Source organism: Gavialis gangeticus, unplaced genomic scaffold (assembly GCF_001723915.1).
Source record: "Gavialis gangeticus isolate Ggan-Ray unplaced genomic scaffold, GavGan_comp1, whole genome shotgun sequence".
Taxonomy (NCBI): domain Eukaryota; kingdom Metazoa; phylum Chordata; order Crocodylia; family Gavialidae; genus Gavialis; species Gavialis gangeticus.
The window spans coordinates 13,440,077-13,460,538 of NW_017729019.1; the positions used below are offsets into that span (position 1 = coordinate 13,440,077).

The 20,462-nt window shown below is 57.8% G+C and overlaps 2 protein-coding genes across 2 annotated transcripts in view; both read right to left on the reverse strand.

Annotated features, from left to right (window-relative positions):
- Positions 1-956: 956 nt before the first annotated feature.
- BCAS2 (BCAS2, pre-mRNA processing factor) lies at positions 957-4,934 on the reverse strand. Its single transcript, XM_019514105.1, has 7 exons — positions 4,823-4,934; positions 4,642-4,734; positions 4,497-4,567; positions 4,238-4,399; positions 2,798-2,848; positions 1,890-1,970; positions 957-1,389 (listed from the first exon to the last, which is right to left on the reverse strand). Exons 1-7 carry the CDS (start codon positions 4,913-4,915, stop codon positions 1,263-1,265), a joined length of 678 nt encoding a protein of 225 aa, XP_019369650.1. The 5' UTR covers positions 4,916-4,934; the 3' UTR covers positions 957-1,262.
- Positions 4,935-5,007: 73 nt separating this feature from the next.
- Positions 5,008-20,462, reverse strand: part of DENND2C (DENN domain containing 2C) — a 16,298-nt gene continuing 843 nt past the window's right edge. The window contains exons 2-19 of the mRNA XM_019513759.1: positions 20,235-20,457; positions 19,717-19,862; positions 19,274-19,386; positions 18,539-18,709; positions 16,425-16,521; positions 16,083-16,127; positions 15,023-15,210; positions 11,758-11,867; positions 11,209-11,278; positions 10,751-10,828; positions 10,344-10,484; positions 9,828-9,976; positions 9,168-9,345; positions 8,831-8,872; positions 7,303-7,408; positions 6,393-6,632; positions 5,834-5,920; positions 5,008-5,482 (exon numbers count right to left, since the gene is read on the reverse strand). Of these exons, the coding sequence (XP_019369304.1) occupies positions 5,451-5,482; positions 5,834-5,920; positions 6,393-6,632; positions 7,303-7,408; positions 8,831-8,872; positions 9,168-9,345; positions 9,828-9,976; positions 10,344-10,484; positions 10,751-10,828; positions 11,209-11,278; positions 11,758-11,867; positions 15,023-15,210; positions 16,083-16,127; positions 16,425-16,521; positions 18,539-18,709; positions 19,274-19,386; positions 19,717-19,862; positions 20,235-20,457 (2,216 nt within the window). The 3' untranslated portion in view covers positions 5,008-5,450. The remainder of the gene's footprint in view (positions 5,483-5,833; positions 5,921-6,392; positions 6,633-7,302; positions 7,409-8,830; positions 8,873-9,167; positions 9,346-9,827; positions 9,977-10,343; positions 10,485-10,750; positions 10,829-11,208; positions 11,279-11,757; positions 11,868-15,022; positions 15,211-16,082; positions 16,128-16,424; positions 16,522-18,538; positions 18,710-19,273; positions 19,387-19,716; positions 19,863-20,234; positions 20,458-20,462) is intronic.

Here is a 20,462-nt window from a genome sequence, read left to right on the forward strand (position 1 = left end):
CGACCCCTCGCCTAGCCCCGCGGCAGGACCACCGACCCCGCAGGCCGGCCGGGAGGGCTCGGCTGCCCCGGCCTGCGCTTTCTCGACCCCGCTGCTCGGGAAGCGACTGGCGGGGTGGGGACGGCGCTGACTGGGCCCCGAACAGAGGGCTGCCAGCAAGGAGCAGAGCCAGCAGCGCGCCAGCCCCAGCGGGGCCGTGGAAGCTCCCTGCAGGTAGACACCGCTGTGATGTTTGGCACCTGCAGCCCCAGCAGCCAGTGTCCTCCACTGCACCCACTACAGCTGCCACACCCGCAGGCGCTTACCTCGGTTTAAGCTGTGGTCACTGTTGTGCTAGACCAAAGCAGACTAAGAAAAACTCCGATTCGGATTGCTTGATGTACAGTTGCTGCAGAACAGGGATGATAATTCCTTCCCCTGCATGAAGTACAAACTTCAATTCTAGTTACAAGCCTGATTTGTGCCAAACACTTGTTGTTGAAACAGAGCCTGGCAGAGGAGGGGGGACTTTTTTTCCTGAAGCATATGCCCAGCACAGCTTTTAAGATCATTTGATTAGGGGGAATGGATCTGGATTTTGCCCTTAACATTTATACAGCACTAGGGCCAGCTGCTGTCTAGACTTTAGCAAGGATTAAAAGGCATGTAAGAGAGAACAAGTGAAATGATAATGGCAACCCCTGGACCTGCTAGGCAATTGAGTCAGAGCATGCAAACAGCAACTGGACCAGGGATCAGCAAAAGCTGCTCATGAAATCAGGGCAGTGATTATCATCACAGCAAAGAATTCCCTCTGTGTTTCACAACTCTGCGCCAAGAAAGAACTTGTGCCACTGACAGACATCAATACTCTCATGCCCTCTAGTGCCTAATAGCAGTTAACGTGCTCAAGCCTTACTGGTGAGGTTTAGTATGCAAAAATGCTCAGATTTTTACAGTAGCACAAACCAAATAAATTGGAAGAAAACAAAACGTTTATTTCAGGAATAAAAACATACAAATGATTTAAACATGTTCAGTCCAGGAACTAACGTACTTGTGAAATTCAGACACTTTAAATTACACTTAATCGCGCCATCAGTCTATGCAGCAGAATTTTCCCTGAACCTGTTCCACCTCCTGCTAGACTTAAAATAAAAACAACCTGAGCACAGTACGTCTTCCTGTTTCACTACATACCCCTAACTATAGGAGCCCAAGGCCATGCAGCTTCTCCAGGAATAGCGGTACATGTGCTGCACTGCAACGGCAGTGCCAGACCTTCAAAAGTCTTGCTGGATGTTCTCCTTGTTTGCTTCCCCATGCTGCTGCTTAATCTGTGAGATTTCATTTTCAAGCTGCACAATAGTTCTCTCAATCTCATAGTTTTTACTAACCAGAGACACCCACCTGAAAACAAAAGATACAAAAATGCTTAAATACTGTTTCTGACTATTCTAAAAGGTTCAGCTGTTTAATTATAAGAATTATTGTTCCGAGCAGTCTTAAATCAGGCAGTTCCCCAGTGTTTAACAAGGCTGTCCAACACTAAACAGAATTAAGAAAAATTGTGTCTCTACCTCCTTTAAACCACGTCAGGTTTTACACAGCACAGAACTGGATAGGTCTCCTCCCAACACCAAAAAAAAATAAAAATCCTGCTGTCATCTTAGATGAGAAGGTATGAGAATAAATTTAAATTTGTAGGCCATTTCAGATTGCTGATATGTCCTTCTCCTTCCCACAGCTTTGCTCACAGCTTCATTCACCCACCGTTGCGTTACCCCAACGGCTATTCTGGGCGCTTCAGTTTCTGCTTATAACACATTTGCATGGTGACGACAATACTGTAAAGCACCTTAAGCCATGAAGAATATACATTTTGGGTGGGGGGAAGGCTGAATACTCACGTTGACTCCATCTCTCGTAGCTTAGACCCAGCTGTAAGTTGCATGTTTTTACGCTGCCAGTTGAGATCTTGAATGTTTTTCCTATGAGAAAACATTACAGGTTCTTTAACCACACAACTGCATTTGCCTTGCCTCCTTCCTTGAAAGTAGAAGCAGCTGCTGTACTTGGAATGCAGCCCACCACCCTCATACTGCTCATGGGAAAGGATTCCAAGTAAATCAGATGCAGAGCACCAGGCAATGAAGCACACGGCCCAGTACAGACTTGCACACATGCTAAACCTGAAAAATAAGGAAAACGTGTGCATAAAAGTCCATAAAATGAAACATCAGGCTACTGCTCATGCAAGCCAAAAGCAAAGATGGCCAAGAGCGCTAAGCTGCTCCATCCTCGTGCAGGCTACAGAGATGTTCTAAAGCACAAATACAAAATACTCTGGAATGCACGCAGACACTACTTGGAACGTTATATTTTTTACAGTATAGTTACGCAACTGTCTAACTGTTGTTGTCTGTCAAAGGCATTTTAGCCGGATTGCTAATGTGATCAATCAAATGCCAACAGATCTCCCTGTGCTTTACATACTCTTAGTGACCAATCTAGCTATCTACTCAATGCTATAGCTCCAATCAGCATGACTAGAGATCATACCCCATGGAAGCCATCACACATCCATGTATGATTTGTCAAGAAAATTGGAGTCTGGGGAAAAAAAATTCCACCAGTGCAAGCTCATCTCCACAAGCAACCAAGTTTAGCTTTTCTTCAAGAAGGACTAATTCAAACACTTAGTTTCAGGACAAGACTAGGTCCTCAACTCTACAGCCACTGCAACAGCCTAAGGATGAAGGCTATATTAAAATTTCGTCCAAGATTTAGAATGAGAATGGGAAATAGCTGTACTTACCTCAGTTTCTGCAGTTCTTTCTGGGCTTGTTCTATCATATGAACTAGATGTCTAATAGCAACATGAAAAGCATAAAAACAACATTAGGAAACACCATTAGCTCAGAAGTATAGGTGCCAGCAACTGTCTCCCTTTCATTACTCTAGACCAGGGGTGCTCAACTTCTGGCCCACAGAGCATCTGGCCTGCAGAGCTTCCCACAGGTCAGGAAATTTGGCGGCTGGGGAATAGTGGCCATTAATACCAGCACCCCTCCCCTGCTGCCAAATTCCCATGCCCCCTTCTTGCTGCACAGCTGTATTTGGGCCAGGCCACTCCTGCCAGGTGGGGCACAAGATCCAGCCCGCAGTAGCACCGGGTACTGCCCATCTGGCCCACTGGGGAAAAAGGCCGAGTAAAACTGCTTGAAAGTGAAGCAAGCAAACTGCTCATCACGGTACCCACACAGGCCAGGGTGTCCAATATTTGCAGACCTCATCTGGAACATGCATGCACATCTCATGCAACCATCTTACAGTTGTCTGCATGATTTAGAGAAACAGAACAGAAACCGACTCCAAGATCATCGATTTTAGTCCCCTGCTATTGGGCAAAACCTCATCACATAATTACTTGATCAAACTCCATCTGGAAACGCCTCTCACATTTCCTCTTAGGATTGTATTAGTACTTTCACCATCCCATCAGACCAGCAGCTCAAAGATGCTGTGCAATCAATTTACACCCCAGGGTTTCTCTTCCCCCCTGACATTTTCAACTGATGAGCTCCCAGGTTATACTGCCAAGTTTTGTTTCAAGCCTCAAGCATATGAATTTGTTTCAGTCTTAATTTACAGGCTCACAAGTATTGGGAATCCCTCCAACTTCATTGTTACTTGAATTCTGAGGATGTCCCACATTCTGCTAACTACCAGGAATGGCTCCACAGATCACAGCTGGTGAATCCCCAAGGGAAGCCATTTTCACTGGTTCCCTTGATAACTGCTCAAGATAACAAGGATTTGGATTTCCCTGGCGTAAAGGCTGTCTTCAGTGGAGTTACCGTTCTGCTAGATTTGGGGACCTTGCTGAGAGGAACGTGCACTGACAGCTGATTTCTTTTAGTCAGGCTCCCCACGCAGAACCGCCCCTGGCAAAGGTGGGCAGTGCTGGAACTTGCGAAGAAGCGTTGGAGGCACGAGTGTGCCACTCCACCGGGTGACGCGGAGACGCAAAGAGAGGATCTAGTTGATAGACCCGTGCAAGCACTGCTACAGTGTCAGCAAACAAGGTTGACCAGGTTTCCTTCACCCACCCACGCCATCCTGCTCTGGCCGTACAGTGGGTCTGAGGTATGTGCTCAAACGACTGCTAGGAAGTTGCCGTTATTCTGGTGAAGAAGCCTACATAAAAGCCGGGGGGAGCTGTAAACTGGGCTCGTTGTAGGAAAGGCCCACGTACTCATTGTACACCTTCCATGCGTTGCAGCCGTGCTGAGACATCAGCTCCAGGTTCTCGATGCGGACAGCCTGGTGCTCCAGCTGGGCCATCGAGTTGTTGACACACTCCTGCCAGGCCGTGATGTCATTTTTCTGGCCGGAGGAGGGGGCCGGCAGCTCGTACCTGCGGAGACAGCACAACACCCGGCTCCCAGCTCCAGCCTCCGCCGCCTGCTGCCCTGATACCCCCGGCCCGGCCCGGCGCGGGAAGCCGCACTCACCGCTTCATGCTGAGCAGCTCGAGGGGCTGCCGCGCCGCCAGGCGCTCGAACTCGTTGCGCATGATCTCGGTCTGCGGGAGGGATACACGGTCACGGCGGGGCAGGGGGAGGGGAAAGGGAGGGCCGGGGAAGGGGGGCGGCTCACTTCAAAGGCGCTGTAGTCGGGCGCAGGCAAATAGCTGAGGTAGTTCTTGGTGGGCCGGTAGCGCCGCGTCTCCTCCTCCACCAGCGCCGCAGCCTGCAGCGGGCACACGCACCCGGTCAGCGCCGCGCCGCCCCAGCCTCGGGTCTCCGCCCGCCCGCGACCATGCCGCCCCTGCACTCACCGCCTCCCGCACGCCCGGCGCCTCGTACCCCTGGTCGAAGTAGGGCAGCGCGTCCACCGCCACCTCCCCGGCCACCAGCCCCGGGCCCGACATGGCTCCGCTCCGCCCAGCCTCCCGCTGCGCCTGCGCCGTGACCCCGCCCTGCCGCTGCGCCTGCGCCGTGACCCCAACTCCTCTGACCACGCCTGCGCCGCCCTCCCTCGCGCCACCATCCGCCTCTCTTGCTGCACCTGCGCAGTCCGCGGCCTGCGCCCCGCCCCCCGGCCGTGCAGAGAGGGGCGGAGTCATGAGACGGGTTGAAATAGTTTTAACGAAAGTCCAAACAGCGCTTGCACGTGTGCGTGCACGTAACTGTGTGCATGTGTGCGTGCGCACATCCATATACATGTGTGCACACACGTGTCCATTCTGCACCGGCACGTGGGCCAGGCACCCAGCCCACTGGAAAGGCAGTGCGACTCCATGCCCGCATGTCCGCCTCATGCAGGTCCCTTGGTTGCAGGGAGCGCGACGGCCCGTTCGCCCGGTCCTGGGCACCCCTGGCCTTGCACCGCGGCCCCGGGTCAAGATCCAGCCTGGCTGCAGCGTCCAAGCGTGGCCCCGCACAGCAGGGCTCAGGCCTCAGCTCTCACTTCTTCTGAAGAAATTTCATTTTAGTTCCTAGAGAAGGAAAAAAAACCCAAATCAGAAGCTGCAGAGGCTCCAGCCACGGAGGTTAGCAGAAGACCAGCCCTCAAGGCTTCTCCCACCAAGGGGGGAAGCTGCCCCTGCCCTCTCCGAGCTGGCGCACGCTGTCTAGGCAGACCAGAGCTCCCCCGGCACACAGAGATGCCGAGCCTCTGGACGGTGGCCAGGGTGTAAACCAAGATGCAGGCACCCTTTGGAGGCCAGAGCCTGAGCACCACAAGCTCATGGAAACTGGGCAAAGCAGAGCGGACCTATCTTTCGGTCATATTTTATGTAATCAGCATCAACACGTGCCTTGATAGAGAAGCAAGGCAGAACATTTACCCAGACTGCGGAGAATTTTGTTCATCCCACTTCGTTCAGTCTCTGGAATTGTCTCCAAATACTCAAAGGCACGGACCTCAAACAGGCCTACGAAAGAAAGACACGATCACTGAGCCACATGCGGGGGAGTGCACAAAAAACCAGAACAGGCCACGTCATCAATCACTAGAAGATTTTAGGAGCCTACTTTAGCCCTGCTCTTCATGCACAAACTCCTGCTCACGGCATAGACAGGGAGAGGCTGCAGGCTCAGGCCCAAAAAGAAATCCTGCCATCGAGGAAGAAATTTTTGGTCAGCCAGACCACTTTTAATCTGAGAAGTAGAAACCTTAAAAAAGCTGTCAGCGTCTCATATTAGAGAGGCCAAGATGACGGTCTGCGGGGCACAGAGTACTACGTGAATCCCGACTATGAATCGGTTCCCCCTCAGGCTCATCCAAACAGACTTCTGAAAGGATTTAGAATCTGACAAAACGATCCTTTCCGAGTCCTCTGATGTAAACATTTCTCTCGTCTTTTGTACAAGTGGCCCCTGCACCAGCAAAAAGACAGGCCTTACCTTTGACCCCACTCTTGCGGAGCTCCCGGTCCTGGATGAACCCTGCAAACATCTGTGTCTCCATGAACAGGTCCAGAAAGTGGCGCACGTTGCGGGAGGTATGGGACTTCCGGAATGGCTCTCGCTGGAATACCCGCTCCCCCTTCTCCGTGACATTCATGTGCAGGGAGTAATGCCCGACAATCTCCACAAAGAACCACACAAAGGCTTCAGAGACGAGGGAGGCCAGAGTTGCATCACCTATGGGGAGAGGAAAAACAGCATCACCACTTTCCGTTGCCTGCATAGCTGGGCAGTCATTCCTACCTCCATAAAGCCCTGCACAGCGGCAGACAGCTTGTCTGAAGAGCGCTGGGTTCCTCCAGCATCATGTGCTGTTCTGACCGACCCCCATCTTGCCATGTTGCCAGAGTGCTAGCAGGGGAAGGGTGCTCCCAGACCACTGCGATGGGTTGTAATGTACAGGAATTGCAAGAGACGTACAAACCAATACCTGAACTTGACTGAATGACTCTTCTGTCAGCAGAGACCTGAGAATACCCTTCAGGACTCACTTTCTTTTATGCTCCTTTTTTGGATAAGCCAATATAAAAGCTATTTGACTCCACATAACCTCCCAGTCTGAAGTACTATCCCACTTCTCTGTTAAACAGGGAGAAGCCCATCTCTGTTTTGTGCAATTACTGAAAAGAACTGCCCCCAGAACCAGTGCTGTTACATGTGGCTCCAGCACGCCTTGGTATATTGAGATCTGACCATGAGTAAAGGAGCAGGGATTACGCTTTTGCACTAAAGCAAAAAGCATGGTCCTCAGCCCTTGCCACCATTTATCCCTGTTCAGTTAGTCTCATCTGAGCTGTAGCAAAGCCCTCAGGCTCCATAAGGCAGCAACATTTTGTCTTGAAATTACCTTGTATGTCATTCTGCTCTTGGTATAAAATTTCACTTCTCTCCTCCAAAATCTGTGTAAGTGCAGCCTGGAGTTTGGGAGGTAAGATTTCATCTTCATCCGATACCTAACCAAACAAATGGTGGTTACAGCATGTGTATGTTAGATCTTACAGGCAGACTTCTCACAAGGAATGGTCAAAGGCATGCTGGTGACGTGCCTGAATGATCAGAGCAGTTACTCTATGAAATGGTTCCGACGTGTGGGGACAGCACGTTTGTCATGTGGCCACAGAAATGAAGTGACAAGCAAAGGCAGCTAAATTCAGATTCCTACACTCACGAAGTAGTACTAAGTGAGATTTGTGCTGTCTCCTATGCCCATTATGTAGTCCCAGAAGAGAGAAGTCTAGCAGGAAGGAAAACCAAAATGACAACGTGTTGGTGAAAGACTGATCCTTTAATACCTGTGCCTACCTGCTTCCATGTATTGGCTGCAATGCAAGATAGCAAAGTGAGGCAAAGGGAAAAGACTTCTTAACTGGGAAAAGTAATAAGGTTTTACAGGAACCATGACAGAAACCAAATTGCAGAAAGGGCATTTATGAAGTGTAGCCTTGGAGAAGACTGAAGCGTGAAGAAAAATGGGCAACAGCTTTGTGATCCAAGTGGGATTGGGAACAGGAACTCCTGGTCGCCTAGCCCCATTCTTTCATTTTGAAAGTCATCCACATCTCACTGGTTCCGATTCCACTTCAGTTAAACGGTGATATAAGCCCACTTCCCGGGCCACTGGAATGCTTAGTGTGACACTCCGGAAGCGGGTGTTAGATAAGCATTATTACTGGAAAGCAAACCAGTCTGCAACACTGAATCATCTCGCGTTCTAAAATTAACAAAGAGTTCTGCGAATGCACCGGAATGATTAGATCCAAATAATGCTGCTTCATTTCTGCTTGGGAGATGGCTATGGGTGCCAAACAACAATGCCATAATGTGTTTATAGCAACTTGTCTGCCAATTACAGAGCATTGTCAGTACAAGGAGAACATTTGAGAGTAGCATAAATTACTAAGTGGGCAGTGACTTTTGCTTACTCACTCATTTGTGGAAAAATTGGGCAGAAACCTCAAGTACATGCACAGGGCAGAAAGGTGGCCAAATATAAGCAGAGAAATTATGTGGACTGGGTTGTCAGAGCACCACTCTCAGCTAGCCTGAACAGGAGGACAGTGATGCCAGGGTGACATGGAAACCCAATGTCCCCATTCTGCGCAGCCAGCACTTACAGGTGCTTGGGCCAACCTGGAACCTAGAGCCAAGGAAGCAGCAGCACCTGGGCTGAGGGACCCTGCATCCCATGCAGATCAGCCCCATCTCTCTGGCAGAGGGAAGGTGCAGACAGGACCGTGGGGCTGTGCAGACCGAGGTCAGCTCAGGCTAGTGCATGGTTTGGTGTCCTGCATGTTATCTGGTAAAGCCCAATGGGGTAACCCTTTGCCCCGCTTGCTGGGCGGCCCACAGCGATCTGAGAGACCCGTGTCACTCACCTCTTGCAGAAACCTGTCAGCACAAAGGTCAACGATCAGTACCTGGAGAAAGGAGTTCACATTAAGCATGGTCAGGCCGAGATTCTCTCTGCACCACAGCATGCCTGAGCACCGGTTGAGTCCCCAGACCCACTGCAGGTTTTATACCGTACAAAGCAAGCTGAAACGATTCAACTGACAGAAGGCTGGACACTGACAGGTGGCTGGAAAGTCACAGACTTGCTCGGAAGCATCTTGTGAGCTTATCTTACAGCTCTTGTGTTGTCAGGCCAACAGCTTTCTCTCGTCAACAGAGGAACCATCCCACCCCAGCTCTTGCATTTCCTCCACATCTCACCTCCTCCACAGGCAGATCCTGAAGCTGTGGTAGGGAGCACGAGAGAATGCCGATGAGGAATGGGGTGGGAGAGCAGACAATGTCAATCATGGGAGCTGGGAGGACAGGGATGTAGGTGTGCTGCCAGGTGAAGGGGTAAAGCATTGCAACCACAGCGTGGCCGCATTTAGACAAAGTGCTAAAGGGAGAGAAAACAAATGACAAGCTGTCAGTCCGCTCGTCAGGTGCCAGCTGCAAATGGACACAAGTGCTCAGTACTCTGGGTACGTGCAATTCCCACACAGCAAGCCGAGCAGGAATCCCCGGATCTGCAGCTTTCCTGCCTCAGTCTCACAACCCACTCCTCAAAGGGAGCACACCGCTGCTAAAGGAAATGCTTCCTTGTTTCATTCTGTTTTGATCCCAGGTCCGCTATAGCTTTTAGCGTGTTTGCACTTCAAACACGGTTCAATTCTCACGTGGAGAATACTTAACAACCCTCCAGGTCTTTCCATACACGCGTGGTCTGCAGACCTCAGAGCCACACAGGTGGCCTTCAGCGCACCCACTCTGAACACACAACTGCTTTAGAAAGACTCAAGCCTGAGTCTGTACAGAAACAGGACTGAGAAAACAGACATCTCCCTCAGAGATCAAGGCGACATCAGATTCAATTTTCACCTTAGACTGTCTGCAACAAAGATCACTCTCCTTTCCAGCAGGAGAGAGGCGCAGACGCGAATCAGGTGACAAACGCTGAGGCACTGGAACAGGCACTCAAAGTCGACATGTTCGAGCCGGGAATCCAGCGGGCGACACAGTTCAATAACCTGAGGGCAGAGCGAAGAGTAGCAGCGTTGGGCAGCGAGGTTGCGACACAGGGACAGCCGGGGGACTTGGGGACCTGTGCGACGCAGCCTCTTCTGAGCAAAGGCGAGGCAGCAGGGTCTCCGCTCACCTCTGGAGAACAGCTGGGGCAGGGGAAGGGCACCGCGCCTGTTCTTCCCTTCCCTATGTGAGCTAGAGCCATTTCTGTTGTCGTTCCTCTCCTGGTAGTAGGCTGCTACCCAGGCAAATCCTACAGCGACTTTGCCACTGTTCCCAGGCCGCCTCAGCCCCGCAGCACAGCCGGCCTACGTCTCTCTGCCCGGCTCACGAGAGCAGGAGCTTGCACACGCAGCCAGGGCCCCTCATTACCTCGTTTCCTGCTCCTGGCAGGAAGCTCTTCACAGCGATAGTACGTCCGGGAGCAGGGAAAGGCGCCTCCATGACGCTACGCATGAACGGGTGCACGAGGGCTGGGGATATCTCTCGCCTCTTCTCCACCTCATCCAGGATCTGTGGGGAAACAACTACCCATTGCTGTGCTGTGGCTTCACTGCTGCAGGGCAAGGCAGAGCAGGGGGCGGTGGGCGTCTCTACACACACGACCACAAACCCATGGCTGCAATCAGGGCTCCAGCCCATGCTCACTCTCCTGCCTTGGGCCAGGGCTCCTGCCTGAGGGTCCTCTCAAAGGCAACCACAAGGGATGGCCCCCAGCCCACTCCTATCACAGGCACCAGAGCGACCAAGGGGTCAGCATGGGGCGGGTTGTGGCTCACCTTGGAGAAGAGGTTGAAGCAGCCCAGGTGGCTCACCATGCAGTACACCTCAGGGAGCCGCTTCCCTTTCCCTTCCGGCTGCAAGACAACGGGGACATGGAGTCACGCCAGGCGCAGGGGGGAACCCAGTGCTTGCATGCAGGAGATCGACACGTTTGGCCCCTGGGACTGGATCCTGCTCCTCCAGTTCCTCGTGCTGCAGCCCCCCCCGTACCCGCTACGTAGGGGGTGGGGCATCCCAGAAACCTCCAGGTGTGGAGTGCCCCGGGGCACCGACAGCACTGTGCCCCCTCTCCCTTGTGTCACAGGAGCGGGGGGGGGGCGGGCCGGGAGCCCGAGAAGCACAACCCAGAGCAACCCGAGAGGCTGCTGCAGACCCAGGCCGGGCTGGACTGCAAAACTGCCCCTGCCCTGCTGCATCCTGGCCCTGGCAGCAGGCCCAACAGGCAGCGTCTTACCAAGAGCTTCTTGCAGTACCCGAACCAGCGGCTGCCATCCTCGCCCGTCAGCACGAAGGAGAAGGTTTCGCTGGGGAGCCCAAGGAAGTCAGTCAGGCGCCACATGGGTCAAGGGGCCAGCGGGGACTTGCAGGCAGCGGGGCTGGGTGGGGGCAGATGCGCCGCGCAGCCCACCACGCCCTGCAGCCCTGCCACTGCTAGGCAGGGCGCCCAGAAGAGGCTGCACCTTTCACAAGCAGTGGGGGCCCCCGCTCCTCTACTCTGCCCAGGAGTGAGGGCAGCAGCAGCTGCAGCCTGGAGCCAGCCCTGGGGTGCTGCACACCCTTCACAATGTACAAGGGCCCCATTGGGACAGCAGGAGGAGGATGAGAGGGCATCCGTCTGGGAGAAGAGGGGAGTGCCCCTTTCCTCACTCCCCCAACCCCCTTCCTTTGGGCTCCAGGCCTCCCAGGTCTGTGCCAGGACCATCCCACCCCATGTGGCCTCACCCTGAGGGCAGGCAAGGGCCCGAGGACTCAGCCCAGCATCAGCTCACAACGCAGCTTTTACCTTTTAAGCTCTGAAGCAGGAACCCAGTCCTTGGGATCTGGAAAGCAGAACCCAGGGATGACTTTCAGCCGCTCCTCGGTGTCCTTGGACTGCCGAAAGTGATGTTCAGGCTGAGGAGGGAACACACACACCAGTTACAGATGCCAGCGAGCTCAGGCATGCGGCTGCAAGACCTTACAGCGGGGAGCGTCTCCTCCCTGCCCTGGCACTTCAGTGCATCAACCCGTGCCTGCTGTGAGCCTGCAGAAGACACTGCTTGCATCCAGCTTCCCTGAGGCTCAAGGCACAGGTCCCCAGGGCATCTCCACGGGCTGGGTCCAGGTCTCATGTGCCCGGGACACGCTTCTCATTGCTCAGCTCCCCAAAGACACAGCTGCATTCCTGACCCCGTGCTCCCAAGCACGCAGCAGAGACTTGCCCTGGCTCACAGCTTTAGCAGAGGATGTGATTTCAAGGTGCTGCCCAGAGTGCCTTGAAATCAGCACAGGGTGTGAGGGCCATTTCAAGCTCACGGGGCTGTCTGTAGCATGAGGACCCACCTCAGGCCTGCACTGGGAAGAAGTCACCACTCATGTTAACAGACATCCTCTCCGGGGACTAGAGACCTGATCCGTCAGCCTACAGGCAGCACATCCCCACGGTCCATTTTGAAGGGGAGCACTGGGGCATCGCAACCATGGGGCAAGGAGAGCACAGACTCTCGGGGCTCAGGCCCCTCCTGTGCATCCCAGCCAGTTCCCACCAGCCCCCCCTGCCGCAGAGGCACCTCCATGCAGGACACGGACTTGCATCCTCTCTCCCCGGGACACACATTACATGTGCCAAATGGCAGCAAAGCTTATTTCAGCATCACAAGAGGAGACCGCCCCCAGAGAAGAGACCGCAAGGCAGCAGGAGTTATTTTCGCCAGACATCTGTTGCACAGGGGCTGTGCCGGACCCCAACCCACAGGCCATCGAGGGGCTGACAAGCAGATAACCAGGAAGCCATGCTATTTTTACTCTGAGGGCAAGTCTGTAATCAGCCCGCCCACGGCATAATCATGGCTCCATAATTACGGTGCAATGTTTCCTGTGGGATCCCGGCACAAAAGACCCTCCTGTGTAAATCCCTGTCACACTCAACAGCGGGGCAGAGCGGGAACAGGCAGTGAGAAAAGTCACCAGTTCTGCCGGTCTGGCGAGGAGAGCAGGAAAGCAGCCTGGCGGCGAGGCTGGACCCCATCCCGCCGGGAGGGCAGCAAGCAAGGAAGAGGCTCTCTCCCGCCTCCCACCTGTGGTCACAAGGGCCAGTGGCAGAGCGCACGGTCACATTGTGGTCTTGTAGCCTTTTAACCTTGAGCACTGGTGCTCCAGGGAGACGTGGTCACGCACGCTGTGCTGAGGCTGCGAGCTTGCTGGCAGGGTCCCTGCCTTGATCTGGAAATCCAGCACCTTTTCACCAGCGCACAACTCCACGGAAAGCCCCTCGCAGCCCTGAGGCCAGGCCCATACAGTTAAAATGGACACTGCTTTGTGGAAAGGAGACACCACATCCCAGCAACTGCCCCTAGCTCGTTGCTGAAGGAGGCTGGACGAGAGTGGCACGGTCTCGCTTCTCGGGAAGGTGCTTTGGGGGAAGCCCGTTGGGGCAAGGTGCAGCAGCAGCCGACTGCGCTGTGCCATCCAGGGCGGTGGAAACCGAACAGCTGCCCGAGAGCCCCGGCCCCCAGCAACCTGCCTCCAATTGCTTTCTCTTCACACATCTTGTGCCAACACCAACCTTGCTGTGCGCATGTCCGGACAGGCGGAGCGAAGGCCTCGATGCAATGAGCTGGGTCTGGATTGCAGCCCGAGAGCTGCCACAGGTCACCTCAGCCTTGCTCCCTTCAGCGTGCCCAAACGTGGGGGTGAAAGAACGAGAGCCCCGGGGAAGCCGTGGCGCCCTGTGTGCTCCCCGCTCAGCGGGGGGAATGCAGGGCTCTGCCACCGCCCCGCGGCTGCCTCGGCAGCGTCTCCGGGAAAACAAGCAGGAGCCTGCCTGGTGCCGACAGAAGCAACGACTTGCCCACCTCAGCCCAGCGGGATGCAGGAGGCTGGCACAGGCGCCCCTGTTTCCCAGCACGGAGCAGTGTCATCCGTGGAGGAGCACAGCAGCTGTGTTTTCAGTTCAGCCGGCCTCAGAGGCGAACCAAACCTAACCCCCCGCGGGCACGACCATCTCGCAGCAGGGAGCTTCCGCAGCAGAAGAGCCCATCCACGTGCCTCCCCCAGAACTGGTTGCCCCCCTCCCCTGGCTGCGCCAGCCTGGGGCTGGTCCCCTCCACTCCTTCCTCGGTAGGTTTCTCAGACACGCGGGCAGATGGGATCTGACGCATCACACCCCCACGGGATTACCGCGCAGCGAGACGTGCGGCGTGCCAGGCCACGCGGAGCAAGAGTCAGGACGCAGCCTGCAGCAGCACAGACCCAGCCACATCCATGCCGAGCAATGTTTAGGCTGGAAAAGGAGCCTGATAAATTATTGTTTACAGGGCAGCAACGCGAAGGCTGACGTTAGCTGCAACCTGGGTTCTTCAGGCTCTACGCAGCGGCCTTGCCCCCGCCACAGACAACTTGGCAATGACACCAAGCAGCACCAGCCCCAGAGGTGCTCAAGCTCCATCACCTGGTGAGGACCAGAGACACTGCACGCACCCATGACAGCCAGCCACGGGCCAGCTCCTCTGGACCCAATGCATTTGCTCAAACCACAAGCCGCATGGGTTCGGCCTCTGTCCCTTACAGGACTGGACACTCATGCACCTGCGCCCTCCCGAACTTCCAAAAAGCCACAGAGGAGGCAGAAGGATCCAGCACAGCAGGCTTGAAAGCATCAGGCTGAGGTGGGTCAGGCCAGGCAGCTTTCCCCAGCAAGCTGGAAGTAAGAGGTTCCCCTTTACAGAGGAAATCTAGTCCCTCTTTTCCATGGGCCACAGCTGGGGCCAGGAAGGCTCCTGTCCACAGGCCACTGAGCACCTCAGTCTTTCACCTCCATCCTCTGTGCCCCACAAGGCAGGGCAGTGTTATTATCCCCATCTCACAGCTGGGGAAGGGATTCAGCCCATCCAAAACCATAGAGGGTCTATAGCAGTGCTAAGAGCTGAACCCTAGTCTCAACTCCCAGGCCAGCGCCAGCCTCTGCAGAGCCCGGGAGGGGAGCAGCACTGGGAGGGAAAAAAATCAGGAACAGATCACGCAGGCGTAGGGAGCAGGGTGGGAGGCGGAGGCACCTGCGTGGCACCCACCTTGCTGGGGAACTGCTGTATAACCTGCGGCGTGTAGCTCGCCTCGGCCGATTTCTTCTGCAGCGACACCACCACAAAGAGCTCGAACAGCTGCTGCTCCTGGAGCTCAATCAGGTCCCGCTCCAGCGTCTGGTAGTGCGGGTTCCTCTTGGAGGCCACCTGCACCTGCAGCAGGCGCTTGTGCCGACCTGTGGGGCAGGGAGCGCTTAGCGATGCCACGCTGCGGCCAGCTGTCAGGGCAGCAGCTTTCCAGATAACGGGCAAGCGGTTCCCCGTCATGGGAAGGGACAGCAGGACTCGGCCCGAGTCTCAGGTCCCTGGGCACAGAACGGACAGAAGCGTTAGTCCTCAACGGGCAGCCACCCTCGGGCCCCTTTGTCAGACGCCTTATTGCAGCCTGGCCCCGGGAATACCGAGGGCAGCAAATCGCTGGCTGTCTGGGGCTCCTCCTGGCACAGCGGAGGTGCCCAAGTGCTTACGAGGGGCGGCTCCGAGGGACCGAACCTCACTGGTGCCCGTGCACGAGGGGGGTGTCGGGAACCCTGGCCCACCTCAGGTGCACCCACGGGGCAACGCTCTGCAGCAAGGGGCCTCGAGACTGCAGCAGGGTCTGGCTCGTGCAGCACTGCAGCAGCCAGGGGAGCTGAGAGCGCCTGGTAGCAAGACCTGCCCTGGGGGCTCCCACTGATGGCCCGGCCCAGCCCGGCTCGCTCACGCCCGGACTCACCTGCTCCAGGTCAGGCCAGAGCCTCCCCTTCCCCCTAGACATGTGTGCACACAGACCCCCTCAGCCCCAAGGCATCATCAGAACGGCAGAAACATTTTAATCAATCCAGCGTTGCTGTGGTTATGAGTGTGCCCATGCTCAGGGCTGTCGGCTAAGCTTTGCCACTCGGTGCTGGCCCCACGAACCGGGACGCTTGGACCCGAGCAAGCCGGGCCCTGAGCTCCGGCCCGGGCTGGGGAAGGCCCCCCACCCAGCTCTCCAGCGACTCCCCCCGCCACCCTCGCTGCGCCGCAGGAACGGGCCGGCTGTGGTGACTCACTCCCGCTCACCCACCTTTTGGCAGATTCTCCGAGTCACTTTCGTTCCCGCTGGTTTCACCTGAAACACACAGTTTCCATCTGCGTCAGCTGGGAGGGGGCTTCACCGCCTTTGCCGGGAGCTGCCCCAGCTCCGTCACAGACCGGGATCCTCCGTGCGTACTCGCATAAGGGACTTCCTGGGCTTGGTTTTCAGAGATGAATCCCTGCAGCCCCCGCCCCAGCGAGATACAGGGGCCTGCACAGCCGGGAGACAAACACCTGGGGCACGGTTTGCCCCTTCTCCGAGCGGCAGCGAAAACCCTCCCTGCTCCCCAGTACACGGGAACCAGGCATGCCCCTGGCTGCGGCTCTGTACCTTTGGCCGGAGGCACTTCTTTCCCTGTGCAAGGCTGCAGCTTCACCCTCTTCTTCCCGCGTTTGGAATCAAAGATCTCCTGTATCTTTAACACAAGCTGGAAGCCAAAGCAAGCAGCAGTGAGCACGGGCCACGCATCACACGAATCTGGGAGGCAGCAGAGGCCGGGGGGTCTCGTGCAGATGCAGGCATGGGCGGGAAACGCTGCCCCAAGCCCTGCATGAGGGGACTGGTCCCAGGGCCACTGCCAGTGCCCAGCACCTGGGGCCTTCAGAGTCTTACAGCAGTGCACCCGAGGGCACTACCCAGCCCCGCTTGGGCACAGGCGCTCTGTGTGCTCTGGCTGCCAAGAGGGAGAGGGCCAGGCTGCAAGGCAGGTCTGCAGTAGGAGCTAGAGCACCTGCCGCGGGACGCCCCTTGCCAAGCCCAGGCAGAGCAGGGCCCAGCGCGGCGTGGCGGACCCCCTGGACAGGACGCAGCGCTCTGGACACAGGGACAGGAGGCTATTTCCAAGGCACCAGATCACAGGCTGCTGGCCATGAGCTGGGTGAAGTCCTGGCCAGGAGGGGTACTGAGGTGCATGGATTCAGGGTGGAAAACCCTGCGGGGACTGAGCAAGTGCCTGCTGCAGGGGCTGGGCACAAGCGGAGGGGACCTGCCAGCGCTCTGGCCCCAGGGCAGCGCTCCACGGTCTTGCGGCTGCCCAAACCACATCAACTGCGGGAAATGGGTGCCAGATACGTGAAACGGCAGCCGCATTCCTGCTGGGGGGTGCGGCCCAGCCGGGGCAGGGCTGAGGCGCGCCTCCTCCCTGCGTGCCGCAGCCTGCAGGCTCCTTGCTCAGGAGCGGGCGGAGAGCAGGGAGCGAGTCAAGTTCCCGCTTGCCCCAGCTGCAGAACCTGGTCCTTGCTCCCAGGGAAGGCACCGGGCGAGGCCAGCGCTGTCCCTGCAGATAGTGCGCAGACAGACAGACAGACAGATAGATAAGCTGCCCGTCAGCTCTGGGCCGATCCCCACGCACAGGGAGCAAGGCCCAAGCTCCCCACGCTTCCTCCTCTGTCCTGATTTTCTGGAGTAGGGACAGACCTGGCTGCTGCTTGCTCCCCTCCTCCCACCCACACCGGAGGGCTGCTGCATGGCCCGGCTTGCAGCACGGGGACAGCTGCTGGGAGCCAGCAAGGGGTCTTGCCTGGCTTGAGAGGCTCCCCTTTGGGGCTGAAAGTCTCCCCCTGCCTCGAGCCTCTCCAGCAAGCCTGGCCGAGCCCGCCGAGAGAACAACGCGCGCTTCCTGCATGTAAATTGCTCCCAGATTTCTGGACCGGGCTGGGGCTCGGGGGCTGGATGTTCTTGCTCTGCAGGAAGGAGGATGCTCTCAATCGTGGCACTCGCGGGGTTGTGACCCCTCCTCCCCCACCCCCTCCTGGGCGTTGGTAACACACACAAACCCATTACACACCAGGACAGCTCAGCCCTGCTCCCGCTCCCCCACATGGCACACAACATCCGTGGTTTGTGGAGCAGGAAGTGGAGCTGGAAGGCGAGTGAGCCCGGCCAGGAGTAGAGCAGTGCCGCCCCCAGCCCACCGCAGGCGGCCCCTCCACCACGGCGGGTGCAGGGGGTTGACAGGGCCCTCGGGCACCTTCTCCCAGCCCCAGCTGGAGGTGAAGCCAGGGCAGAAGCCAGCGCCTCCCCGATCGCCTGACCTCAGAGGCATGAAGCACCCTTAGTCACGGCGGCAGGGAGTGGCAGAGGCCAGCACAAGAGCTGTACGAAACGGGCCTGTTCCTGAGGAGCTGCTCAGCCGCTCCCGCCGCCAGACAGCCACACGAGCACGGCACGGATCCCAGACCCGGCCCCTGAGCTAGAGCTGCCCCAGCTGCGCTCTCGGCAGCCCCAACCGGCTGCACTGCTGCCCACGGCTGTCCCCTGCGCCCAGCCCTACCCGCGGGCGTGGGCACCGACCGCAAGCCACTACAGCGCGGGTGGCTGATGCTGGCGCACGGATGTGCCCAGCGCAACAAGGGTGCCACCGCACGCACGGCCTAGCCGCAGAGAGCCTGACGCCCCTCCAGCCAGCACAGCGGCCCCCTGCCCGCCCCGCAACAGGGCCTCACCGGGGGAAGGTCCTTCCTCCTCCTGCTGGCAGCCTCTCCGGCTCGGAAGAGCTTCCACTCGCTCAGCGTGACGGGCAGGGTCGTGTCCTTCACCAGCTTCCCGCGCATGCAGGCGCGCGGGTTCTTCAGCTCCATGGTCTTGCGGCCGAAGAAGGGCGGCTTGGGGGGTGGCTGGGGAGAGAGCAGGGCTTCACTGGGAAGCTAAGGCCTGGGCCCTCGCTGCCAGGGGCCCAACCAGGGCGCTCCCCACCCAGCAACCCCCTCTGGCTGGCCCCACCGCCACGGACCCCCCAGCTGAGAGGGCCCGGAGCCCGGCAGGAGGCACGGGAGCCGCGGCAGACACGGGGCCGGAAGGCTCCTAACCCCCCAGGGGCCCAGTGGCCTCGCAGATGCTGTGCAGACGGCCCCCTTGCTGGCACGGAGGCCTGGGGGAGGCTGGAGCAGCCCCGCCGGCTGCCTGGCAGTTGCAGCATCAGTACGCGGCGGTGGAGCAGCACGACACCCGAGTCGCAGAGCATCTGCCCAGCCCTGAGCTCGCCGGCTTCTCGCCAGACGCACATTGGAGCTGAGCGCTGGCAAGCGTGCCAGTCCTGCCGGCTTCCCAGCCACGCTCTGGCTGCAGGAGCCGCTCCCGCTGGACCTGTGCTTCGTGGAGACTGGAAGCAGGGGCCCAGCCTTGGTGCAAACAGGCAGGCGCTGGGCTTTCCCTGGCCAGCGGCACCCTCCGGTGCTCACCTTGGGTGGCTTGTCTGTGGCCAGAGGGGGGAACAGCTTCCAGGCCGAGGGCACCCTCCACAGCGGCAGAGGCAGCGCTTTGATGTCTTCGTACGGGTTTTCTCTGGCAACATCTGGGAGAGCAGGGGACAAAGGGGATCCTCCTTGCACCCGCACGGCCCTGAGGGCCCCAGATCCCTTCCACTCCAGCACCTGCCGATGCGGGTGTCGCAGACAGGCCCCCTAGCTTGACCCGTGGCACCAGATCCTCCAACAGCTGCCCACTCTACACGCTCATCGGCACCAGCCTTGCAACGCGGCCCGGCCCTGCCCCCAAAGCTGCAAAGGCCACGTGTGTGCAGAGCTCCCTTCCTCCCCTCACCCCCACCTGTGAGCCCCGGGGGTTTGGCCCCACACCTTGATGCCCGGAGAGGACCCCCTGGCCCCCACCCTCAGGCACATACAGACAACATCCTCGTACAGGTTGTCCTCCGACTGCGTGTAGTAGAGCCTGGACCCCGCCGTGCCGTTCGTCTCCTGGGGCTTGGGGGTGCCGGCGGCCGCCCTCCGACTCCGGAAGCCCTGGACGTCCTCGAACTCGAAGGATTTCCTGCAAGGGGCCGAGAGCGTTTGCTCAGCTTGGTCTCCAGCCACACAGACCGAGTCCTGCTCCATGCCCTGTCCCCTCCCCAGGCCAGCGACACGGCAGCACCTCATGCTCCCGCCGGTCACACCACGTCCCTGGACAGGCTCCTGGAGCTGGCACAGGGGATCCCCAGCACGCACTGTCCTGGCAGAGGGTGGTGCTCCCAGCAGCAAGAGCCAGAGACTCGGGGGCTGAAGCCCTGTCTAGGACAAATGGAGGAGGACCACCCCCCCCCCACTGACAAAGGGGTTCCCCCTGGTGCTCCCGCCCCTTGAGCGGCGCCGGGAGCCACCGGTGCCTGGTGCGTGCCAGCCGCTCGTGCACATGCCAGCCTACCTCTGGGCCCGGCCACGGATTCTCCTGGGGGGGCACTGCTCGGGGTCACCGGCGGGGGGCAGCGCTGCCTCGCTGCCACGCTGCCCACCCAGCAGCTGCTCCTGGCTGGTACTGACGTCGGTGCTGGCAGTGGCGCGGGCAGCTGCATCCCGCTCCAACAGGTAGCGGAAAGTCCTGCGAGGCTTGGGTGGTGGGAGCCGGGGCGGGGGCGGGCGTGGGGCGGGGCGG